Genomic DNA, 26,340 nt, shown 5'->3' on the forward strand with positions numbered 1-26,340 from the left:
TCTCCCACTGTTCCTTGTTCCCTCGGAAGAATGACTGGGGGATGAGGGGAGTGGGGGAGGTATTTAAGCCTTTGGCTGGGGTGTCTTTGCCTCCTCCTGGTGGCCAGGTTCTGTATTCCCACTAGTAATGAATGAAGCCGTGGACTCTCCTTATACAGATGGAAATGAAATTATAAGGTAAGCATAATTTATGTTTTTGTGTATGTCCATTACATGAAATCCAAAGGAAAATACATTTTATTTTCAGGTTGTAATGCAACAAAATAGGGAAAATCCCAAGGGGGTGAATACTTTTGGAAGGCACTGTACATGGTCTACAAAACCAGGAAAGGCTCAAAGACCTAAATAAGTGTATCTTAGAGGAGAGAAGGAAAAGCGTTTATATGAAAGAAACTTTTAAGTACATCAAGGGGATTGATAAAGATGAGGCTAAGTATTTTTCACAAAAAGAGCAATTCACGAACAATGATCTCAAAAATGCCTGGGATAAGCATAAGGCTATCATACAAACTAATCAAGCTTACATTTAAAGGAAATTTTGGACAGACTTGTTGGGCCTATGGTTTATATTTGCAATCAAAATCTGTTTCTATGTTTTGCATGTTTGTAAATAATGACAATAACCACAGGGAATCATTGACATTCTATTTGTTATTTATTGACCCTCTTTGGTTATTGACAATTAGCATATTAATTTAACTTAAAATAAATCAGTGGAATTTTAAAAGTGATTACTTATGTAACAGTTATGCTAGTATTACTAAAAATATCAGCTAATAAAACCCTAGTTTGTTGGCTAACACACTAAGATCCATTTCTCCATTTTTATAATATCTGATATTTCCTTCTATCGGCAGTGAGAGTCCACGAGAACATTCTTAACCTATAAGAATAACTCTACCTGGTCACCAGGAGGAGGCAAAGACACCACAAACAAGACTATAAATATCACTCCCACTTCCCCTACCCTTGTATCATGGAGGTAGGCAGAGAGAAGTGCTCTGTAAAGAAGAAATAAGTTTAATTTGGATTGGCTCTTATAGAGAGCTGGGGATCATATATCCATATAAATCTTAATAGAGTATTGGTATATATAACACTGGTGGACGCTGGCCTCCTTCCAGTCTATCCTAAATCCCCTGTCTGATAACGTGGTGTGTTTCACACTAAATTACAGACTTATGGGTAAGTTGTGTCCCCTCTTTCATGGCAACTTGTCTAATAAAGAGGTGCTTTTAAATCTTGTTCCGGAGACTCAAATTGTGTATTGTGCACATTTCGTCCCCTTAGTGACAGGCAGTATCATGCCATTAGCCAGCCGATGTAGTGGTTTTCCAGCCATACTTCAGGTATAAGGCTGAGAGGGGTGCGCTTAATGCTCAATGAAATGCAGGGCACTGACAAGCATTCTGTCCTAGTTTGGACTTTGCAACAACCAAAGCAGATGTTACTCAGCGGTATTTGTGATACAGTCGCACCAGATATCGTTTCCGGTCCCCTGGTCACTTTATTTAATATTGTGCAGGCTCGTCCGACGTTTGGTGGGGTGTTGTCATTACTACAGCCTGCATGCTTTTACTTGGTATAGGCCGCAGCAGGGGGCGGAGATGATGATTCCCGCCGTAAGCAGCGATTTAATGCCATTTCCAGATCAGCTGCGCAACTGTTCATTGTAAGAACGGTAGCAACGTGGCTCGGCCGGTCCAGAGGTGGCAAGATGCCCTAAGGGCTTAAAGGAGACTGTTTGGTGCTTTGGGACCCAGCTGTGAAGTTCACAATTGTTGCTACAATCTTTGTTACACACAACATATAATGGATGACTCTATTCTAATAGAGAGTCTGGATGAATCTTCAAATTCCATTGACAATAGTAAATGCATGTTTTGCAAAATAATCGCTTTAAACCCTCCGCAACAACTATGTAATTGCGGCTTAAAGGGACACTCAGGTCAAATTAAACTTTCATGATTCAGATACAGCATGTAATTTTAAACAACTTTCCAATTTACTTCCATTAAAAAATGTGCACAGTCTTTTGTATTTGCACTTTTTAAGTCACCAGCTCCTACTGAGCATGTGCAAGAATTTACAGACTATACGTATATGCATTTGTGATTGCCATGTCTGTCACATGGTACAGGGGGAGTGAAAATATACATAACTTTGAAATTTGCTAGATAAAATCTACTACTCATGTGAAGTTCAGACTAAGTGCTATTGTATTATCTTTTTATCATGCATTTGTTGATTATGCAAATCTACTGTATTTACTGGTCCTTTAACTTATGTCCTGACGTCTTACTCAGGGGGCCCAACCGGACAGACCGTGGAGGAGCTCCAGCATGCCCTGTCTCCAGCAGGTCCTACTACTGGCTTCTCAAGCTTCGGGCCATTGAGGACACCCCTGTCCAGCAGCCTATGAATGCAACTTTAGTTTCCCCAAATCGCTGTGCGTAGATCAGCCCAACCCAGACTGGGGTGGGCCTTTTACCCAATGACCTCACAGCCCGTATACAGGCTGCTCAGTCTGCTTTCCTGACTGCTAGCCAGGTATCAGGGAAGAGGAAGAGAAAGGTTAAGCATTGCTCTCCTGTACATAGCCGAGGTGCGGTGGCAGAGGCAAAGACCGGCAGTTATGTGCAGCCTTCTGAGGGTCAACCCTTAGTTAGCTCTGAAGGAGAACTCCCTTCCTCTGACCTTTCTGAAGTAGAATTGGAGGAGGATTTTGAGGAGGGTACGATTGTTTCTAAGTGTAGCAGCTCAGGGTTCTATCTACCCTGGGGGTTCTGGCGGCAAAGCCGCCTGAGGTGGAACTGGTTCAGCAGCTGGAATCAGTATTTAGACCTAGGCCCATAGCCCCGAATGTTTTTCCAGTACTACCGTTATCTCTGAGATCATCTTTAAAGAATGGGAGAAGCCAGGGACTCCTTTTGCCCCTTTGGCGGCATTTAAGAAAGAGTTTCCTGTTCCAGCTACCCACGTAGCAGATTGGAAGAGCGTCCCTAAGGTGGATGGTGCCATATCCACATTGGCCAAGCACACTACTATCCCGCTTAAGGATAGTAGTACTTCCTTTAAAGACCCTCTTGTCAGGAAACTTGAAGGATACCCAAGGAGGGTGTTTCTCCAGTCTGGCGCCCTGTTTCAACCAGCAGTGGGAATAGCTGCAGTCACACTGGCCACCAAGTTCTGGTGTGAATCTTAAGCAGATAAGATTACTGTGTAATCTCCTTTAGAGGAGATCCAGGATCACATACAATTAGGGATGGGCGAATGTGTTTATATTCGAATTCGAATGTTAGAACGAATGTTATTGTAGAAATTCGATTTACATAATCGAATGTTAAGAACGAATATTCTTAAAAATTCGATTTTCAAATGTTATTTACAGTTTTCGAATGTCACATTCGAATTTGAATGTCACATTCGAATTTGAATATTACATTTATAAAACACAGTATTGGACTAGAAATACTATTTCGAATTCGAATATCACATTCGTATCAAATATCACATTCGAATCGAATATCACATTTATTAAACACAGTTGTAATCTAGAAATACTATTTCAAATTCGAATATTACATTTAAAAAACACAGTATTAGACTATAAATACTATTTTGAATTTGAATGTCACATTCGAATTCGAAAATCACATTCGAATTCGAATATTACATTTAAAACACAGTATTAGACTATAAATACTATTTTAAATTCGAATGTGACATTCGAATGTAGCATTTGAATTCGAATATTACATTTATTAAACACAGTTGTAGACTAGAAATACTATTTCGAATTTGAATGTCACATTTGAATTCAAATATTACATTTCGAAATAGAATGAATACATAGCTAAACATTCTATTATTCTAATGAATATTTTCGAATTTTATTGAAAAATTCGAAAATAGAATGTTATATAAACATTTGAAATTCGATACGAACGAATGTGTAAAAATTTGTTTTAAATTTTGAATTTTTAGAAACATTCGCCCATCCCTACATACAATCCCTAAAGCTGGCAAATGCATTCATCAGAGATGTCATTCTGCAAATTATTAGCATTAACGCTAAAAACGCTAGTTTCTCTTGTAAAGGTGTATCCAGTCCACGGGTTCATCCATTACTTGTGGGATATTTTCCTTCCCAACAGGAAGTTGCAAGAGGACACCCACAGCAGAGCTGTCTATATAGCTCCTCCCCTAACTGCCACCCCCAGTCATTCTCTTGCAACTCTCGACAAGAAAGGAAGTATCAAGAGATATGTGGTGACTTAGTGTAGTTTTTACCTTCAGTCAAGAGTTTGTTATTTTTAAACGGTACCGGCGTTGTACTGTTTTACTCTCAGGCAGAAATTGGAAGAAGAATCTGCCTGGAGGTTGATGATCTTAGCGGTTTGTAACTAAGGTCCATTGCTGTTCTCACACATAACTGAAGAGTATGGAAAGAAAACTTCAGTTGGGGGGACGGTTTGCAGATCACCTGCTTTGAGGTATGTTCAGTATATTTTTTTCTAGAGAGATGATAAGGTCTAGAAAATGCTGACAGTGCCTGGTATATTTGAGGTAAGCCTGATTACAGTGATTTAACAACGACTGGGATCATGCTTACAAGATAAGGGTAATATTCATGTTAATTCTCATATTACTTAGTGTAAAAACGTTTGCATAACTTACAGAAAAAACGTTTTTTCTCTGAGGGTGATAAATCTTTATTTGGGGCCTAGTTTTCCACATGGCTTGTTAGATTACTCCTAGGAGTACTTTTTTAAGGCCCTCTGACATTGAGTGCATGGTGGGAGGGGCCTATTTTCGCGCACTTTATGCGCAGTTGATATTCAGACTGAGACATCCAGCTTCCCTAAAGGAGTCCTCTGGCATCTAGGACCACTATAGAGGGTTTTTTTCCTGCAAAAATCGTGTTTAAGGGCAGGTAGGAGCCACAGCAGAGCTGTGGCAGTGTGTTTGACTGTTTTTTAACGGTTTTACCGTTTTTCTAATCCGGTTTGGGGCCTAAGGGGTTAATCATCCATTTGCAAGTGGGTGCAATGCTGCTTTAGTCTCTTATACACACTGTAAAAATTTCGTAGAGTTTATTACTTTTTAACACTGTTTTGCAGTTTATGTGGTAGTTTTTTTCTCTTAAAGGCACAGTACCGTTTTTGTTTAATTGCTTTTTCACATTTATTCAAGTGTTTTCCAAGCTTGCTGGTCTCATTACTAGTCTTTTAAACATGTCTGACATAGAGGAAACTCCTTGTTCATTATGTTTAGAAGCCATGGTGGAACCCCCTCTTAGAATCAAGCCTGTGTTTAAACCTGTTGCTCCTCCATGGAGTTTAAATTTAGTTCTTAAAGTTCTTCAAGGGGTTCCGTTTGAACCTTTGCATTCCATAGATATTAAACTTTTATCTTGGAAAGTTCTGTTTTTAGTAGCTATCTCCTCGGCTCGAAGAGTTTCGGAGTTATCTGCTTTACAGTGTGATTCCCCTTATCTGATTTTCTATGCAGATAAGGTAGTTTTGCGTACCAAACCTGGGTTTCTTCTTAAGGTAGTATCTAATAAGAATATCAATCAGGAGATTGTTGTTCCTTCATTATGTCCTAATCCTTCCTCAAAGAAGGAACGTCTTTTACACAATCTTGATGTGGTTCGTGCTTTAAAGTTTTATTTACAAGCTACGAAGGATTTTCGTCAAACATCTGCTTTGTTTGTTGTCTACTCTGGATAGAGGAGAGGCCAAAAGGCTTTGGCAACTTCTCTTTCTTTTTGGCTGAGAAGCATAATCCGCTTAGCTTATGAGACTGCTGGCCAGCAGCCTCCTGAAAGAATTACAGCTCATTCCACTAGAGCGGTGGCTTCCACATGGGCTTTTAAAAATGAGGCCTCTGTTGAACAGATTTGTAAGGCGGCGACTGGGTCTTCGCTTCATACTTTTTCTAAATTCTACAAATTCGATACTTTTGCGTCTTCGGAGGCTATTTTTGGGAGAAAGGTCTTACAGGCAGTGGTGCCTTCCGTTTAAGTTCCTGCCTTGTCCCTCCCTTCATCCGTGTCCTAAAGCTTTGGTATTGGTATCCCACAAGTAATGGATGAACCCGTGGACTGGATACACCTTTACAAGAGAAAACTAAATTTATGCTTACCTGATAAATTTATTTCTCTTGTGGTGTATCCAGTCCACGGCCCGCCCTGTCATTTTAAGGCAGGTGTTTTTTATTTTTAAACTACAGTCACCACTGCACCCTATAGTTTCTCCTTTTTTCTTGCTTGTCTTCGGTCGAATGACTGGGGGTGGCAGTTAGGGGAGGAGCTATATAGACAGCTCTGCTGTGGGTGTCCTCTTGCAACTTCCTGTTGGGAAGGAGAATATCCCACAAGTAATTGATGAACCCGTGGACTGGATACACCACAAGAGAAATAAATTTATCAGGTAAGCATAAATTTTGTTTCTTTCATGTAATTAGCAAGAGTCCATGAGCTAGTGACGTATGGGATATACATTCCTACCAGGAGGAGCAAAGTTTCCCAAACCTTAAAATGCCTATAAATACACCCCTCACCACACCCACAATTCAGTTTTACAAACTTTGCCTCCGATGGAGGTGGTGAAGTAAGTTTGTGCTAGATTCTACGTTGATATGCGCTCCGCAGCAAGTTGGAGCCCGGTTTTCCTCTCAGCGTGCAGTGAATGTCAGAGGGATGTGAGGAGAGTATTGCCTATTTGAATGCAGTGATCTCCTTCTACGGGGTCTATTTCATAGGTTCTCTGTTATCGGTCGTAGAGATTCATCTCTTACCTCCCTTTTCAGATCGACGATATACTCTTATATATACCATTACCTCTGCTGATTCTCGTTTCAGTACTGGTTTGGCTTTCTACAAACATGTAGATGAGTGTCCTGGGGTAAGTAAATCTTATTTTCTGTGACACTCTAAGCTATGGTTGGGCACTTTGTTTATAAAGTTCTAAATATATGTATTCAAACATTTATTTGCCTTGACTCAGAATGTTCAACTTTCCTTATTTTTCAGACAGTCAGTTTCATATTTGGGATAATGCATTTGAATTAATCATTTTTTTCTTACCTTCAAAAATTTGACTCTTTTTTCCCTGTGGGCTGTTAGGCTCGCAGGGGCTGAAAATGCTTCATTTTATTGCGTCATTCTTGGCGCTGACTTTTTTGGTGCAAAAATTCTTTTCCGTTTCCGGCGTCATACGTGTCGCCGGAAGTTGCGTCATTTTTTTGACGTTATTTTGCGCCAAAAATGTCGGCGTTCCGGATGTGGCGTCATTTTTGGCGCCAAAAGCATTTTAGGCGCCAAATAATGTGGGCGTCTGATTTGGCGCTAAAAAATATGGGCGTCGCTTTTGTCTCCACATTATTTTAGTCTCATTTTTCATTGCTTCTGGTTGCTAGAAGCTTGTTCTTTGGCATTTTTTTCCCATTCCTGAAACTGTCATTTAAGGAATTTGATCAATTTTGCTTTATATGTTGTTTTTTTGTCTTACATATTGCAAGATGTCTCACGTTGCATCTGAGTCAGAAGATACTACAGGAAAATCGCTGTCTAGTGCTGGAGCTACCAAGCTAAGTGTATCTGCTATAATTTTTGGTATCTGTTTCTCCAGCTGTTGTTTGTATTGCATGTCATGACAAACTTATTAATGCAGATAAAATTTCCTTTAGTACTGTTACATTACCTGTTGCTGTTCCGTCAACATCTAATTTTCAGAGTGTTCCTGATAAACATATGAGATTTTATTTTTTAAATCCATTAAGAAGGCTATGTCTGTTATTTCTCCTTCTAGTTTACATAAAAGTCTTTTAAAACTTCTCTTTTTTCAGATGAATTTTTAAATGAACATCATCATTCTGATACTGATAAATCTTTGTATTTGTTCAAGATGGAATTTATTCGTTCTTTATTTAAAGAAGTATTAATTGCATTAGAAATAGAGGATTCTGGTCCTCTTGATACTAAATCTAAACGTTTAAATAAGGTTTTTTAAATCTCCTGTAGTTATTCCAGAAGTGTTTAATCTCCATGATGCTATTTCTGAAGTAATTTCCAGGGAATGGAATAATTTGGGTAATTCTTTTACTCCTTCTAAACGTTTAAGCAATTATATCCTGTGCCATCTGACAGATTAGAGTTTTTGGGACAAAATCCCTAAGGTTATGGGGCTGTCTCTACTCCTGCTAAATGTACTACTGTTCCTACGGCAGATAGTACTTTATTTAAGGAAAATTGAATCCTTTCTAAGAAAAGCTTACTTATGTTCAGGTAATCTTCTTAGACCTGCTATATTTTTAGCGGATGTTGCTGCAGCTTCAACTTTTTGGTTAGAAGCTTTAGCGCAACAAGTAACAGATCATAATTTTATAGCATTATTATTATTCTATAACATGCTAATAATTTTATTGGTGATACCATCTTTTGATATCATTAGAGTTGATGTCAGGTATATTTCTCTAGCTATTTTAGCTAGAAAAGCTTTATGGATTAAACTTGGAATGCTGATATGTCTTCTAAGTCAACTTTGCTTTCCCTTTTTTTTCCAGGGTATTAAATTATTATCTCAATTGTTTCTGGAAGGAAGGGAACTTTTTTACCAAAGGATAAAAAATCTAAGGTAAATTTAGGTCTAATAGTCTTTTTCGTTCCTTTCCTCACAACAAGGAACAAAAGCCTGATCCTTCATCCTCAGGAGCGGTATCAGTTTGGAAACTATTTCCAGTTTGGAATATATCCAAGCCTTATAGAAATCTATAGCCAGCTCCTAAGTACCCATGAAGGTGCGGCCCTTATTCCAGCTCAGCTGGTATGGGGCAGATTACGTTTTCTTCAAAGAAATTTGGATCAATTCCGTTCTCAATCTCTGGTTTCAGAACATTGTTTCAGAAAGGTACAGAATTGGCTTCAAGTTAAGGCCTCCTGCTAAGAGATTTTTTTCTTTCCCGTGTCCCAGTTAACACAGCAAAGGCTCAGCATTTCTGAAATGTGTTTCAGATCTAGAGTTGGTTGGAGTAATTATGCCAGTTCCAGTTCTGGAACAGGGGCTGGGGTTTTATTTTATCTCTTCATTGTACCAAAGAAGGTCAATTCCTTCAGACCAGTTCCGGATCTATCAATATTGAATCGTTATGTAAGGATACCAACATTCAAGATGGTTACTGTAGGACTATCCTGCTTTTTGTTTAGCAAGGGCATTATATGTCTACAATAGATTTACAGGATGTGTATCTGCATATTCCGATTCATCCAGATCACTTTTAGTGTCTGAGCTTCTCTTTTTAGACAAGCATTACCAGTTTTTTGGCTCTACCGTTTGGCCTAGCCTCAGTTCCAAGAATTTTTTTCAAAGGTTCTCGGTGCCCTTCTTTCTGTAATCAGAGAACAGGGTTTTGCTATTTCCTTATTTGGACGATATCTTGGTATTTGCTCAGTCTTCTCATTTTCGAAGAATCTCATACGAATCGACTTGTGTTGTTTCTTCAAGTTCATGGTTGGAGGTTCAATTTACCAATCAGTTCATTGATTCCTCAGACAAGGGTAACCTTTTTAGGTTTCTAGATAGATTCAGTGTCTATGACTCTGTCCTTGTCAGACAAGAGAAGTTTAACATTGATATCAGCTTGTCAAAACCTTCAGTCACAATCATTCCCTTTGGTAGCCTTATGCATGGAAATTTTAGGTCTTAGGACTGCCGCATCAGATGCGATCTCCTTTGCTCGTTTTCACATGTGACCTCTTCAGCTCTGTATGCTGAACCAATGGTGCAGGGATTACTCAAAGATATCTCAATTAATATCTTTAAACCGATTATACGACACTCTCTGACATGGTGGACAGATCACCATCGTTTAGTTCAGGGGGCTTCTTGTTCTTCCAACCTGGACTATAATCTCAACAGATGCAAGTCTTACAGGTTGGGGAGCTGTGTGGGGGTATCTGACGGCACAAGGGGTTTGGGAATCTCAGGAGGTGAGATTTCCGATCAATATTTTGGAACTCCGTGCAATTTTCAGAGCTTTCCAGTCTTGGCCTCTTCTGAAGAGAGAGTTGTAAATTTGTTTTCAGATAGACAATGTCACAACTGTGGCATACATCAATCATCAAGGAGGGACTCACAGTCCTCTGGTTATGAAAGAAGTATCTCGAATTTTGGTTTGGGCGGAATCCAGCTCCTGTCTAATCTCTGCGGTTCATATCCCAGGTATGGACAATTGGAAAGCGGATTATCTCAGTCGCCAAACGTTGCACCTGGGCGAATGGTCTCTTCACCCAGAGGTATTTCCTCAGATTGTTCAATGTGAGAACTCCCAGAAATAGATCTGATGGCTTCTCATCTAAACAAGAAACTTCCCTGGTATCTGTCCGGATCCCGGGATCCTCGGGCGGAGGCAGTGGATGCATTATTTTCTTCCTTACAAGTGTCATCCTGCCTATATCTTTCCGCCTCTAGTTCTTCTTCCAAGGGTATTCTCCAATATTCTAAAGGAATGCTCGTTTGTCCTGCTGGTAGCTCCAGCATGGCCTCACAGGTTTTGGTATGCGGATCTTGTCCGGATGGCCTCTTGCCAGCTGTGGACTCTTCCGTTAAGACCAGTCTTTCTGTCTCAAAACCTTAATTTTAAGGTATGGAGTTTGAACGCTTGATTCTTGGTCAAAGAGGTTTCTCTGACTCTGTGATTGATACTATGTGACAGGGTCGTAAATTTGTATCTAGAGAGATATATTATAGAGTCTGGAAGACTTATATTTCTTAGTGTCTTTCTCATCTTTTTTCTTGGCATTCTTTTTGAATACCGAGAATTTTACAGTTTCTTCAGGATGGTTTAGATAAAGGTTTGTCCGCAAGTTCCTTGAAAGACAAATCTCTGCTCTTTCTGTTCTTTTTCACAGAAGGTTTGCTAATCTTCCTGATATTTATTGTTTTGTACAACCTTTGGTTCGTATAAAACCTGTCTTTAAGTCAATTTCTCCTCCTTGGAGTTTGAATTTGGTTCTGGGGGCTCTTCAAGCTCCTCCTTTTGAACCCATGCATTATTTGGTCGTTATATTACTTTCTTGGAAAGTTTTTGTTTCTTTTGGCCATCTCTTCTGCCAGAAGAGTCTCTGAATTATCTACTCTTTTTTGTGAGTCTCCTTTTCTGATTTTGCATCAGGATAAGGCGGTGCTGCGAACTTCTTTTGAATTTTTTACCTAAGGTTGTGAATTCTAACAACATTAGTAGAGAAATTGTGGTTCCTTCATTATGTCCTGATCCTATGAATTCTAAGGAGAAATCATTGCATTCTTTGGATGCTGTTAGAGCTTTGTAATATTATGTTGAAGCTACTAAGTCTTTCCGAAAGACTTCTAGTCTATTTGTCATCTTTTCCGGTTCTAGAAAAGGCCAGAAAGCTTCTGCCATTTCTTTGGCATCTTGGTTGAAATCTTTATTTCATCATGCCTATGTTGAGTCGGGTAACACTCCGCCTCAAAGGATTACAGCTCATTCTACTAGGTCAGTTCTACTTCCTGGGCGTTTAGGAATGAAGCTTCGGTTGATCAGATTTGCAAAGCAGCAACTTGGTCTTCTTTGCATAATTTTACTAAATTCTACCATTTTGATGTGTTTTCTTCTTTTGAAGCAGTTTTTGGTAGAAACGTACTTCAGGCAGTGTTTTCAGTTTGAATCTTCTGCTTATGTTTTTTCATTAAAATTTTATTCTGGGTGTGGATTATTTTCAGCAGGAATTGGCTGTCTTTATTTTATCCCTCCCTCTCTAGTGACTCTTGCGTGGAAAGATCCACATCTTGGGTAATCATTATCCCATACGTCACTAGCTCATGGACTCTTTCTAATTACATGAAAGAAAACATAATTTATGTAAGAACTTACCTGATAAATTCATTTCTTTCATATTAGCAAGAGTCCATGAGGCCCGCCCTTTTTTGTGGTGGTTTTGATTTTTTTGTATAAAGCACAATTATTCCAATTCCTTATTTTATATGCTTTCGCACTTTTTTCTTATCACCCCACTTCTTGGCTATTCGTTAAACTGAATTGTGGGTGTGGTGAGGGGTGTATTTATAGGCATTTTAAGGTTTGGGAAACTTTGCCCCTCCTGGTAGGAATGTATATCCCATACGTCACTAGCTCATGGACTCTTGCTAATATGAAAGAAATGAATTTATCAGGTAAGTTCTTACATAAATTATGTTTTTTGCGGTTCTAGCTAGGAGGGCCTTGTGGCTCAAATCGTGGTCAGCGGATAACGTGTCTAAATCTAGACTACTAGGCAAGTTTCTGTTCGGTCCGGTTCATAGCCACAGTCACAGGTGGAAAGGGAGTTTCCTACCACAGGACAAGAAATCTAAAAATGATGAGGTGAACCAGGCTTGTATAAATGAATATGTAGTTTATTCTTCAGTCATAAAAAGTTTCCAGTAAGAAATCTAAACGTAAGGGTCGTTCGGCGGGAGGTTTTCGGTCCTTTTGTCCAAACAAGAGTCAGAGGAGTGCGGTAGTCACCCAGGACAACCTGGAAGCCCACCCAAGGGTGGAATAAGAACAAGTAACCCAAGAAGGCTTTCAGAGATAGCAAGTGAGCATGATGGGATCACCCCCAACCTGGGACCAGGTTGTGTGGGAGGCAACCTTTCTCTGTTTTAGAGGTAATGGGTTCAGTCCGTCCAGGACCCATGGGTGTTGGACATTGTTTGCCAAGGTTACAGAATAATGTTTGGATCCCGTCCCCAAGGGACTGCTTTTTGCTGTCAAAGAAATAAGAAAACCCATTAAAAGGAGCAGTGCTACTCCACTGCATGGATGACATTGCCATGCGAGTGGTAATTACAGTTCCGTCATCAAAGAGTTGACAGGGATTTTACTTAAATCTCTTTGTGGTCCCCAAGAAAGGCACGTTCCGCCCTATATTAGACCTGAAGGGGCTCAACAGGTTCTTAAGCGTTCCCACTTTCAAGATGGAAATAAGATCCATCCTTCCCCTGATTCAGTAGGGTCACTACAATTTTCTACAGTTTGCCTTCCTAAACAAACACTACCAATTTGTTGTGCTTCCATTTGGACTGGCTACGGCACCACGAGTGTTCACCAAGGTGCTGGGAGATGATCTGGCCACTGTTCATCTGCAGGGGATTGCAGTAGCCCCTAATTGGAAAACAGTCTGGTTCAGCCTCAAACCTTGCCAGTGGCTCATGACCACACGCAGAGGTTGCTCTTGTGTTTTCAGGCGCTCGGTTAGAAGGTCAATCTGGATAAGAGCTCCCTTGTCCCTGCTAAGAGGGTAGACTTTCTAGGAACAATCATAGGCTCTGTCAGCATGCGCTTTACCTCACAAATCGGCGCAGAAAGAAGCTTCAGAGGGTGTCACCTGCTTCAGTCCAATTCTCATCCTTGGGTAGCACAATGCATGGAGGTGGTGGGTCTCAAAGTTGCGGCATCGGAAGCTATACCGTTTGCTCGCTTTCATCTGAGACCACTACAGTTGTGTATGCTCAGACAATGGAATGGATATCTTTCAGATCTGTCTCAGATCATCTGTCTGGATGCCCAGACGAGAGGGAGTCTTGTTTGGTGGCAATCCCCAACCCCATTTCTCCTAGGAACGAGTTTCTGTCACCCCTCCTGGTTAATAATCACCACAGATGTGAGTCTCTCCGGATGAGGTGTGGGCGGGGTTCTCTGAGAGCCAAAGGAACATGGTTTTAGGAGGAAGTGTCTCTCTCTATAAACATTCTCGAATTGAGGGCTATATACAATGTGCTTCCGGCGTGGCCTTAACTGAATTCCGCCCGGTATATCCGATTCCAATTGGATAACATCACTACAGTGGTCCTAACCTAATTTATTGGTTTCAACCAATTGTACTTCTGCCCTGAATGGTAGCTTGGAACAAGCAGGAGCAAATACCAACTATTCTAATAGACCCTGCGTGGCCATGCAGGAGTTGGTACGCAGACCTAGTGTACATACTCAGGGCCTGTTCTTTTATCAAAACCTAGATACTCTGAGGCTGACTGTCTGGACATTGAACGGTTGATTTTAGCTCAGAGAGGCTTTTCTGACAGTGTGATTGATACTCTTATCCAGGCTCGCAAGCCTGTAACCAGACGCATCTACAAGGTCTGGAGGACTTATCTTCACTGGTGTGACCAGTGAGGTTTCTCTTCGTGTAGAGTGAAGATTTTGCATATACTTTAGTTTCGCCAGGAGGGTCTGGAGAAAGGCCTGTCGGCCAGTTCTATCGAGGGTCAGATCTCTGCCCTTTCTGTCTGTTTCACAAGAAGTTGACTAGTTTGCCAGATGTTCAATAATTTGTTCAGGTTAGAATTAAACCTCTTTTCAAACCTGTTCCTCCTCCTTGGATCCTAAATTTAGTTCTTATAGTTCTTCAGAGGGCTCCGTTTAAGTTTCTGCATGCTGTTGATATTAAGTTACTCACTTGGAAGGTGGTTTTCCTATTGGCTATTTCCTCTGCTCACAGAGTATCAGAGCTTTCAGCTTTGATGTGTGATCCTTGTATCTGATGATCCATCAAGATAAGGCTGTGTTGATGGCTCAACTTGGCTTTCTGCCTAAGGCAGTAAATACTTTCAACATCAACCAGGAGATTGTGGTTCCCTCACTTTGTCCCAATCCATCATCCCTCCAAGGAGAGATTGATACATAATTTGGATATGGTCAGAGGGTTGAAGTTCTTCCTTCACGCTACTTAGGAGTTTCATCAATCTTCTTCCTTATTTATCCAGTATACTGGTAAGCGCAAGGGTCATAAGGCCTCAGCTGTCACCATTTCCTTTTGTTTGAGAAGTCTGATTCGCATGTCATAAAAGAAAGTGGGTTAGGAGCTCCCATTAAGAATCCCAACACATCCCACTCGTGTGGTGTCTACCACTTTGGTCTTCAAGAATGAGGCCTCAGTTGAACAGATTTGCAAGACTGCAACTTGGTCTTCATTGCACATATTGACGAAGTTCTATAAATTTGATGTTTTTGCCTCAGCAGAGCATTTTTTGGGAGAAAGGTTCTACAAGCAGTGGTGCCTAGTAATTAACTGCCTTTCCCTACTTTTTCCCTACTTTTTCCCTCCTGAACATTCGTGAACTCCACAGCTTGGGTATTGGTTTCCCATAGGTTAAGAATGTTCTCCTGGACTCTTGCTGCCAATAGAAGGAAAATAAAATTTATGGTTACGTGATAATTTCCTTCTTGGCAGTGAGAATCCACGACCCCGCCCAAATGCTAGATGTGTAATGGCGGCAGTTTTTTTTTTTTGCACCTCTGTACCCCTTGTATCTCTTCACTTTTTCCTTATCCCCGGCTGAACTACTGAGAGGGTAGGGGAAGTTGTGGCCAGGTAGAGTAATTCCAATAGCTTAAGAATATTTTTGTGGATTCTTACTGCCAAGAAGGAAATTAATGTATCAGGTAAGCATAAATTTTATTTTTGCTGGCAAATAGCATAAGGCAAAAACAAAGTGATAAGTAAAGTAAAAAATAAGTTTCCTTCAGAAAGTAAAGCTATATGTATGCACTTAAGTGTTCTATATCAACATGACATATGGATTTTCACTTGTTTTCTTTATTCTGGTTTATATTTGTTGTTTATGAATACTAAGAAGTTGTTGAAAGAAGAGTGTAGTATGGTAGGTAAAAAAAGAGAGAGATTTACATCTTTTCGACCATAAACATCTTGGAGCCTAAACAGCCACTGATTGGTGTGTACATAACTTGCATGTGCTTAAAAAGTAAGCCTGCAAGGTTTATACACACCAGTCTCTAGCTCTCTATGCCCCTTGAACTTTACTTTAACAGATTAATATTCATAATATATGCCCTGGCATACTTTTTGCTATGTTATTCCATAACGGATATAGGATAAGCCACATTATTTTCTGAAGTTTATTTTAAATTTAGATATCAGTTGTGCTTTCTTAGAAAACCAGTTATCAATATTATCCTTCGACCAAGAAACAAAAATAATGCAGTTGATCTTTATATATTTGTTTTTGTATTCTTTACTTTAGTTTTTTTTGTGTTAGATAAGTACAAGCTATGCATATGAGAGCCATGCTTATTTATAGATCTTTATTTTACCATGGATTACTAAATTTGATGTTGCTGCTACAGTATTGTTTGTTAATGTTCATCTTGTTCCTAGGTTTTGCTAATTCAGGATATGAAGTGGGACTTGCCCCGCCTTCTTCAGTTGCCAGAAAACTACAATACTATTTTCCAATATTACCATAGAAAATGTTGCACAGTCTGCACAAAGGTTCCCAAGGACCCAGCACTTTGTCTAGTTTGTGGCACATTTGTTTGTTTAAAGGGCCTTTGCTGCAAACAACAGAGTTACTGTGAATGTGTACTGGTAAGAATATTAATTTTACTGTTTATTAAACCTATGCATAAGAATTTCCAGATTCAAGTGTAAAAGAGTATTGTACCAATTAATAGTTAAACATATTTTATTAAATTTGCTCACATGATGTGTTGTCTTGGTTTTTCCTGTGGTGTCATTTACAAGAAACATACTCACAAAGTTTTACGTGACCCTAGTGCTAAATAAGAGCTTGAAAAGGAGTCTATATACATACTGTAGCATAAAGTAATATTTTTCTTTCATCAGATGGTGAGAGTCCATGAGTCATCACAAGGAAGAGGCAAAAGACACCCAAACACACTGGAGCTGGCTGTTAACCCCCCCCCCCTCCCCACACACACACACACACACACACACACACACACTATCCCTAAAATTAAGTAGCATAAAAGCAAATCTGGTGATTTACCTTAATCTGTTGTAATATTTGTGCAGAATGTCTCCTCTGCCCAAATTTTCTGTGTTGCTGCAAAGCTCTGACTGTGTGTAGGTTCTCTAATGATTGCCTTATGTTACAGTCTATATGTTTCTTTCCTAAGATATGGAGAGTCCACAACGTCATTCAATTACTATTGGGAATATCACTTCTGGCCAGCAGGAGGAGGTAAAGAGCACCACAGCAAAGCTATTAAATGTCACTCCCCTTCCCGTAATCCCCAGTCATTCTCTTTGCCTTTGTCAATGGAGGAGGTGAAGTTTTGGTGTCTGAAGAATTGATCATTCTTGTGTACTTTTCCCTGCAAGCAAGGATCTGGGTTTATCCGAGTCCACGTTGATCTCTTCAGTACAGTAGTGGTGGCTTTTAAGCAGTTAGGAAGTTGTAAGGTTGTGCTTACTTTGTTTCCTAACATATTGCTGCCCTAGTTAAAGAAAGCCAGAGTTGGTTACTCTGTTCTTTCTTTTTCTACAGGTCTCTGTAAGGAGTATGTGTCCTTTCACGCCTTGTGAGCTGTCTTCCTGTCGGACAGCTAGACTGCAGGTAAGTGCTTTTTGTCTTCTAGGTAAAGGGGACTTGCACTTAAAGGGACACTGAACCCAATTTTTTTCTTTCATGATTCAGATAGAGCATGCAATTTCTCCAACATTGGTGTGTCCGGTCCACGGTGTCATCCATTACTTGTGGGATATTCTCCTCCCCCACAGGGAAAGGCAAGGAGAGCACACAGCAAGAGCTGTCCATATAGTCCCTCCCAGGCTCCGCCCCCCCAGTCATTCTCCTTGCCGCTCTGAACAAGTAGCATCTCTTCGGGGATGGTGAGGAGTTTGTGGTGTTTAGTTGTAGTTTTTTATTCTTCTATCAAGAGTTTGTTATTTTAAAATAGTGCTGGTATGTACTATTTACTCTGAAACAGAAAGAGATGAAGAGTTCTGTTTAAAAGAGGTGTATGATTTTAGCAGACAGTAACTAAAATCAGTTGCTGTTCCCACACAGGACTGTTGAGATGAGATAACTTCAGTTGGGGGGAACAGTTTGCAGACTTTTCTGCTCAAGGTATGACTAGTCATTTTTCTAACAAGACTGTGTAATGCTGGAAGGCTGTCATTTTCCCCTCATGGGGATTGGTAAGCCATTTTCTTAGTCTCAAACAGAATAAAGGGCTTATTATGGGCTATAAACTGGTAGACACTTTTAGGGGCTAAATCGATTGCTTTATTTAAGTATTATATGCAGTTTGAAGTTGAATTTCACACTTTTATAACATTGGGGAACGTTTTTTAGCACCAGGCACTTGTTAAGACACCTTCCCAGTCAGGAAGGGCCTTTCTCTGTAGTAGGCAGAGCCTCATTTTCGCGCCATTACTGTGCAGTTAATTTTGAGTTCAGTACATGCAGCTGCATGTGTGAGGGTCTGGAATCCACTAAAAACGTTCCTAGATGGCTTCATTTGGTATCATATACCCCCCTGGGATTGGTGAAGTTGCAGCAAAGGCTGTGGCTGGGACTGTAAGGGGGTTAAAATGAAAAACGGCTCCGGTTTCCACATTTTAAGGGTTAACAGCTTGAAAATTGGGGTGCAATACTTTGAATGTATTAAGACACTGTGGTGAAAATTTGGTAAAGATTGGATAATTCCTTCATAGTTTTTCACATATTCAGTAATAAAGTGTGCCCTGTTTAACATTTAAAGAGACAGTAACGGTTTTGTTTTAAAACGGTTTTTGTGCTTTATTAACCAGTTTAAGCCTGTTTAACATGTCTGTACCTTCAGATAGATCATGTTCTGTATGTATGGTAGCCAATGTGGTTCCCCCTTCAAATATAGTGTGATAATTGTGCCATTGCGTCCAAACAAAGTAATGACAGAACTGTCACAAATTGTAAAGTTGCCCAGGATGATTCCTCAGATGAAGGAAGTAGACATAGTTCTACATCATCTCCTTCTGTGTCTATACCAGTTATGCCCGCGCAGGCGACCCCTAGTACTTCTAGCGCGCCAATGCTTGTTACTATGCAGTAATTGACGGCAGTAATGGATAACTCCATAGCTAATATTTTATCCAAAATGCCAGCATTTCAGAGAGAGCGCGATTGCTCTGTTTTAAACACTGTAGAGCAGGAGGGCGCTGATGATAATTTTTCTGTCATACCCTCACACCAATCTGAAGTGGCAGTGAGGGAGGGTTTGTCAGATGGGGAAATTTCTGATACAGGAAGAATTTCTCAGCAGGCAGAACCTGATGTTGTGACATTTAAATTTAAATTAGAGCATCTCCGCGCATTACTTAAGGAGGTGCTATCTACTCTGGATGATTGTGACAATCTGGTCAACCCAGAAAAATTGTGCAAGATGGACAGTTCCTTGAGGTCCCGGTGCACCCTGATGCTTTTCCGATACCTAAACGGGTGGCGGACATAGTGAATAAGGAGTGGGAGAAGCCAGGCATACCTTTTGTCCCTCCTCCTATATTTAAGAAATTGTTCCCTATGGTCGACCCCAGGAAGGACACATGGCAAACAGTCCCTAAGGTCGAGGGGGAGTTTTCTACTCTAGCCAAGCGCACGACCATTCCTATTGAGGACAATTGTGCTTTCAAAGATCCTATGGATAAAAAAATTGGAGGGTTTGCTTAAAAAGATTTTTGTACAGCAAGGTTACCTCCTTCAACCTATTTCGTGCATTATTCCTGTCACTACAGAGGCGCTCAGTAGGGAGACTCTGTATGAGGAAGTCATGGACAGAATTTACGCACTTAAGTTAGCTAATTCCTTTATTTTAGACGCCGCTTTGCAGTTAGCGAGGTTAGCTGCAAAAAATTCAGGGTTTACAATTGTGGCGCGCAGAGCGCTCTGGCTAAAGTCTTGGTCGGCGGATGTATCTTCCAAGACAAAATTGCTTAATACCCCTTTCAAAGGTAAGACCCCTTTTGGGCCAGAATTGAAAGAGATTATTTCAGTCATCACTGGGGGAAAGGGCCATGCCCTCCCACAAGATAAACCTTTCAAGGCTAAGAATAAGTCCAATTTTCGTTCCTTTCGCAATTTCAGGAACGGACCGGCTTCCAACTCGGCAGCCTCTAGACAAGAGGGTAACGCTTCCCAGACTAAACCAGCTTGGAAATCAATGCAAGGCTGGAACAAGGGTAAACAGGCCAAGAAACCTGCTGCTGCTACCAAGACAGCATGAAGAGGTAGCCCCCGATCCAGAACCGGATCTAGTAGGGGGCAGACTCTCTCTCTTTGCTCAGGCTTGGGCAAGAGATGTTCAGGATCCCTGGGCACTAGAAATAGTCTCTCAGGGTTATCTTCTAGAATTCAAGGAACTACCCCCAAGGGGAAGGTTCCACATGTCTCACTTATCTTCAAACCAAGTAAAGAGACAGGCATTCTTACATTGTGTAGAAGACCTGTTAAAGATGGGAGTGATACTCCCAGTTCCAACTGTGGAACAAGGTCAGGGGTTTTACTCAAATCTGTTTGTAGTTCCCAAAAAAAGAGGGAACTTTCAGACCAATTCTGGATTTAAAAATTCTAAACAAATTTCTCAGAGTGCCATCGTTCAAAATGGAAACTATTCGAACGATTTTACCTACAATCCAGGAGGGTCAATTTATGACTACCGTGGATCTAAAGGATGCGTATCTGCATATTCCTATCCACAAAGATCATCATCAGTTCCTAAGGTTCGCCTTTCTGGACAAACATTACCTATTGTGGCTCTCCCATTCGGACTAGCCACTGCTCCAAGGATTTTCACAAAGGTGCTCGGGTCCCTTCTAGCGGTTCTAAGACCCAGGGGCATTGCAGTGGCACCTTACTTGGACGACATCCTAATTCAAGCGTCTCTTTCAAAGACAAAGGCTCACACAGACATTGTTCTAGCCTTTATCAGATCTCACGGGTGGTAGGTGAACATAGAAAAAAGTTCCCCGTCTCCGTCAAAAAGAGTCCCTTTCTTGGGAACAATAATAGATTCTTTAGAAATGAAGATTTTCCTGACAGATGTCAGAGAGTCAAAGCTTCTAAACGCTTGTCAAGTTCTTCACTCTGTTCTACGGCCTTCCATAGCTCAGTGCATGGAAGTAGTAGGGTTGATGGTTGCAGCAATGGACATAGTTCCTTTTGCGCGAATTCATCTAAGACCATTACAACTGTGCATGCTGAAACAGTGGAATGGGGACTATACAGACTTGTCTCCAGTGATTTAAGTAGATCAGAAGACCAGAGACTCACTCTGTTGGTGGCTGACTCAGGATCACCTGTCCCAGGGAATGAGCTTCCGCAGACCAGAGTGGGTCATTGTCACGACAGACGCCAGTCTATTAGGCTGGGGCGCGGTCTGTGATTCCCTGAAAGCTCAGGGTCTATGGTCTCGGGAAGAGTCTCTTCTCCCGATAAACATCCTGGAACTGAGAGCGATATTCAATGCTCTCCGGGCTTGGCCTCAACTAGCAAAGGCCAGATTCATAAGATTCCAATCAGACAACATGACTGTTGCTTACTTCAACCATCAGGGGGGATCAAGGAGTTCCCTGGCGATGAGAGAGGTGACCAAGATCATCAAATGGGCGGAGGATCACTCCTACCACCTGTCTGCGATCCACATCCCAGGAGTGGAAAACTGGGAGGCGGATTATCTGAGTCGTCAGACCTTTCATCCGGGGGAGTGGGAACTCCACCCGGAGGTGTTTGCCCAGTTGACCCAATTATGGGGCATTCCAGACATGGATCTGATGGCGTCTCATCAGAACTTCAAGGTTCCTTGCTACGGGTCCAGATCCAGGGATCCCAAGGCGACTCTAGTGGATGCATTAGTGGCGCCTTGGACTTTCAACCTAGCTTATGCGTTTCCACCGTTCCTTCTCATTCCCAGGCAGGTAGCCAGGATCAAACAGGAGAAGGCCTCGGTGATTTTGATAGCTCCTGCGTGGCCACGCAGGACTTGGTATGCAGACCTGGTGAATATGTCATCGGCTCCACCATGGAAGCTACCTTTGAGACAGGATCTTCTAGTACAAGGTCCATTCGAACATACAAATCTAGTTTCTCTCCAGCTGACTGTTTGGAAATTGAACGCTTGATTTTGTCTAAGCGTGGGTTTTCGGATTATGTGATCGATACTCTGGTACAAGCCAAAAAAACCTGTGACTAGAAAGATTACCATAAAATATGGAAAAGATATATCTGTTGGTGTGAATCCAAGGGATTCTCATGGAGTAAGATTAAAATTCCTAGGATCCTTTCCTTTCTCCAAGAAGGTTTGGATAAGGGATTATCAGCGAGTTCTCTAAAAGGACAGATTTCTGCTTTATCTGTCTTGTTACACAAATGACTGGCAGCTGTGCCAGATGTTCAAGCTTTTGTTCAGGCTTTGGTCAGGATCAAGCCTGTTTACAGACCCTTGACTCCTCCCTGGAGTCTAAATTTGGTTCTTTCAGTTCTTCAAGGGTTTCCGTTTGAACCCTTACATTCCATAGATATCAAGTTGTTATCTTGGAAAGTTCTGTTTTTGGTTGCTATTCTTCTGCTAGAAGAGTTTCTGAATTATCTGCTCTGCAGTGTACTCCGCCCTATCTGGTGTTCCATTCAGATAAGGTTGTTTTGCGTACTAAACCTGGTTTCCTTCCAAAGGTTGTTTCCAACAAGAATATTAACCAGGAAATAGTTGTGCCTTCTTTGTGTCCGAATCCAGTTTCAAAGAAGGAACGCTTGTTACACAATTTAGATGTAGTCCGTGCTTTAAAGTTCTATTTAGAAGCAACAAAGGATTTCAGACAAACGTCTTCTCTGTTTGTAGTTTATTCTGGCAAGAGGAGAGGTCAAAAAAAGCTACTGCTACCTCTTTCCTTTTGGCTGAAAAGCATCATACGATTGGCTTACGAGACTGCCGGACGGCAGCCTCCTGAACGAATCACAGCTCACTCTACTAGGGCTGTGGCTTCCACATGGCTTCAAGAACGAGGCTTCTGTTGATCAGATATGTAAGGCAGCGACCTGGTCTTCTCTGCACACTTTGTCCAAATTCTACAAATTTGATACTTTTGCTTCTTCGGAGGCTATTTTTGGGAGAAAGGTTTTGCAAGCCGTGGTGCCTTCTGTTTAGGTAACCTGATTTGCTCCCTCCCTTCATCCGTGTCCTAAAGCTTTGGTATTGGTTCCCACAAGTAATGGATGACACCGTGGACCGGACACACCAATGTTGGAGAAAACAGAATTTATGCTTACCTGATAAATTACTTTCTCCAACGGTGTGTCCGGTCCACGGCCCACCCTGGTTTTTTAATCAGGTTTGAAGAATTTCTTTCTCTATACACTACAGTCACCACGGCACACTATAGTTTCTCCTTTTTTTCTCCTAACCGTCGGTCGAATGACTGGGGGGGCGGAGCCTGGGAGGGACTATATGGACAGCTCTTGCTGTGTGCTCTCCTTGCCTTTCCCTGTGGGGGAGGAGAATATCCCACAAGTAATGGATGACACCGTGGACCGGACACACCGTTGGAGAAAGTAATTTATCAGGTAAGCATAAATTCTGTTTTTAAGCAACTTTCTAATTTACTTCTATTATCAGTTTTTCTTCATTCTCTTGCTTCATTCTCTTGCTATCTTTATTTGAAAAGCAAGAATGCAAGTTTAGAAGCTGGCCCATTTTTGGTTCACAACCTGGGTTGTCCTTGCTTGTTGGACAGCACCAATAAACAAGTGCTGCCCACTTGATAATAGGAGTAAATTAGAAAGTTTCTAAAAATTCCATGCTCTATCTGAATCATGAAAGAAAACATTTGGGTTTAGTGTCTCTTTAAGGAATTAACTCTGCAGAATTTTGGGACTAATTTTATTTTTCTTGTTTATTTAGGAATACTGTGGCAGTGTTTAGTTCATTTGAGAATAATTTTGTGTTTAGCGTGTTAATGTTTATTTGGTTTTTAAGATTTTCTTTAAAAAAAAATAATTTTAGTTTAAATTCTCTTTTAGTAGGGGTAATTTGGTTATTTCAAATGGACACTGATATAAACTCTGTTTCTTCTGATAAGTGTCTTTTGTGTCTAGAGGCCCAAATTGTTTTGCCCATGCAATTTTGTGCCACGTGTTTTGCCAGAACGCTAGAATGTAAGGACAAATTGTAGCTGTCTGAGCCTATTGTCTCCAGGATAATGCTGTTCAGGCAATGCCACAGCTTTCTCCTCAAACGTCCCAAGCCTCTCTGGCGTCATATGCAGTGCCCTGCGGTTCTTCTCAACCTCCTGGTGGAGTATATTTGCCTGCAGATTTTGCCGCACAGATATCTTCTGCGGTATCTGCAGCATTGTCTGCTTTTCCTGTATTGAGAAAGCACAAGAGGAAAACTAAACATTTATCAGATAGTAAGGTATTTGTTTCTGCTGCTGCTATGCAGGTTGACCTCCCTCATAACCTTGAGGAGGTTACCTTGCTAGCTTCTGAGGGTGAAATCTCAGATTCTGACAGTGTAAATCCTTTGTCTGAGGTTGCAGAAGTAAACTTCAAGTTTAAGCTTGAACACCTTCGTGTATTATTAAAGGAGGTATTGGTTACTCTGGACGACTCTGATTCTCCTGTCGTGGTTAACCTTAAAAAATCTAGTAAGCTTAATAAATGCTATGATGTTCCTTCCTCAGTGGAAGTGTTTTCTGTTCCAGACCGTGTGACGGAGATTATTTCACAGGAATTGGAGAAGCCAGGAATGCCTTTCTCCCCGTCTTCAGTCTTAAAAAGATGTTTCCTGTTGCTGACCCCATGAAAGATTTCTATTTCTACTATTTCTACCCTGGCTAAGAGATCTATGATCCCTATAGAGAATAGCTGCTCCTTTAAGGATACCATGAACAAGAAGCTGGAGGCTTATTTGAAAAAGATGTATGTTCATCAGGGTCTTCAATGGCAACCTGCAGTTTGTATTGTCACTGTAACAAGTGCAGCATCTTACTGGTGCAATGCCTTGTCTGAATCTATTTTAGAAGAGACTCCATTGGAGGAAATCCCAGATAGGATTAAGGCTCTTAAGATAGCAAATTCCTTTATTTCTGATGCTAACATGCAAGTTATTAGATTAGGGGCCACGATGTCTGACTTCTCTGTCTTGGCCCGCAGGACTTTGTGGCTAAAATCTTGGTCAACTGATGTTTCTTCCAAGTCTAAGCTTCTTGTGCTTCCTTACAAGGGTAAAACCTTGTTTGGACCTGGCCTGGCAGAAATTATTTTTGATATTTCGGGTGGAAAAGGATCTTTTCTACCGCAAGACAAGAAGAACAGACTTAAAGGACGTCAAAGTAATTTTCATTCCTTTCATAACTTCAAAGGTTAAAAGTCTTCCTGTTCCGCTTCCAAGCAGGAGCAATCCAAGTCTTCTTTGAGACCCAATCAGTCTTGGAACAAGGGAAAACAATCTAAGAAACCCACAGCTGACTCTAAGTCAGCATGAAGGGTCGGCCCTCTGTCCGGGATCAGATCAAGTGGGGGGCAGACTTTCCCTGTTTTGTCAGGCATGGTTACAAAATGTCCCAGATCTTTGGGCTTTGGACTTCGCTGCATCCAGGTGGATTCTTTTGGCTGCGCACGCTGACAAAATTCCTTTGAGGATGCGTGCGCAACTGCCGACGGCGACGGACATTAAGAACGCAATTATAGTATAGATGTTTTTTCTTGGCATTCTTTCAGAATTCCTAGGATTCTGCAGTTTTTGTAGGATGGTATAGATAAGGACCTTTTTGCCAGTGCTCTGAAGGGGCAGATTTCTTCTCTTTCAGTCTTGTTCCACAGAAAGATTGCTAATCTTCCTAATATTCATAGTTTTGTTCTGGCTTTGGTTCATATTAAACCTGTTATCAAGCCTATTTCCCCTCCATGGAATCTTAACCTGATAAGATTTTTGCAGGCTCCTCCTTTTGAACCTATGCATAAATTGGACATTAAACTACTTTCTTGGAATAGTTATTTATTTTGGCTATTTCTTCTGCTAGAACAGTTTCTGAGTTATCTGCTCTTTCTTGCGAACTTCCTTATCTAATTTTTCATTAGGATAAGGCTGTTTTGCGGACGTAATTAATTTTTTTACCCCAGGTTGTTTTTTTCAAACAACATTAGCAGAAAGATTGTTGTTCGTTCTTTGAGGGATATTTATCAAGCCGTCAACCGCAAATACGCTGGAATTCCGCATCGTAATTGTGGCGAGCCTGATTCGACCTAGTTATTAATGCCTACAGACCGGCAAAAGTTGAAATTTGTAACATACAATCCGCCGGTCTCAATCCGACACAGATCGATACTTACGTCATTACAGATGTGCCGAATACAAATTCGGCACTATCTGACAACTTTTGAAAGTTATCAAATTTCTAACAGGTACGCTCGCCACTATTCCGGCCCAGGGAACCTGGTTTTCAATCCGCCACCCTGGAGGCTGAGGATTCCATAGGAATCTGAAAGCAGCGAAAGCTTATGTTCGATGCTGCCAGATATCCCATTGATTTCTATGGTA

The 26,340-nt window shown here is 41.0% G+C and overlaps 1 protein-coding gene across 1 annotated transcript in view; it reads left to right on the forward strand.

Annotated features, from left to right (window-relative positions):
• The window catches only part of UBR3 (ubiquitin protein ligase E3 component n-recognin 3), a 1,090,259-nt gene that overhangs the window by 1,025,404 nt on the left and 38,515 nt on the right, over nt 1-26,340 (forward strand). The window contains 1 exon segment of the mRNA XM_053698420.1: nt 16,184-16,393. Coding sequence (XP_053554395.1) covers nt 16,184-16,393 — 210 coding nt within the window.

The sequence above is a fragment of the Bombina bombina genome, chromosome 1 (genome assembly GCF_027579735.1).
Source record: "Bombina bombina isolate aBomBom1 chromosome 1, aBomBom1.pri, whole genome shotgun sequence".
Taxonomy (NCBI): domain Eukaryota; kingdom Metazoa; phylum Chordata; class Amphibia; order Anura; family Bombinatoridae; genus Bombina; species Bombina bombina.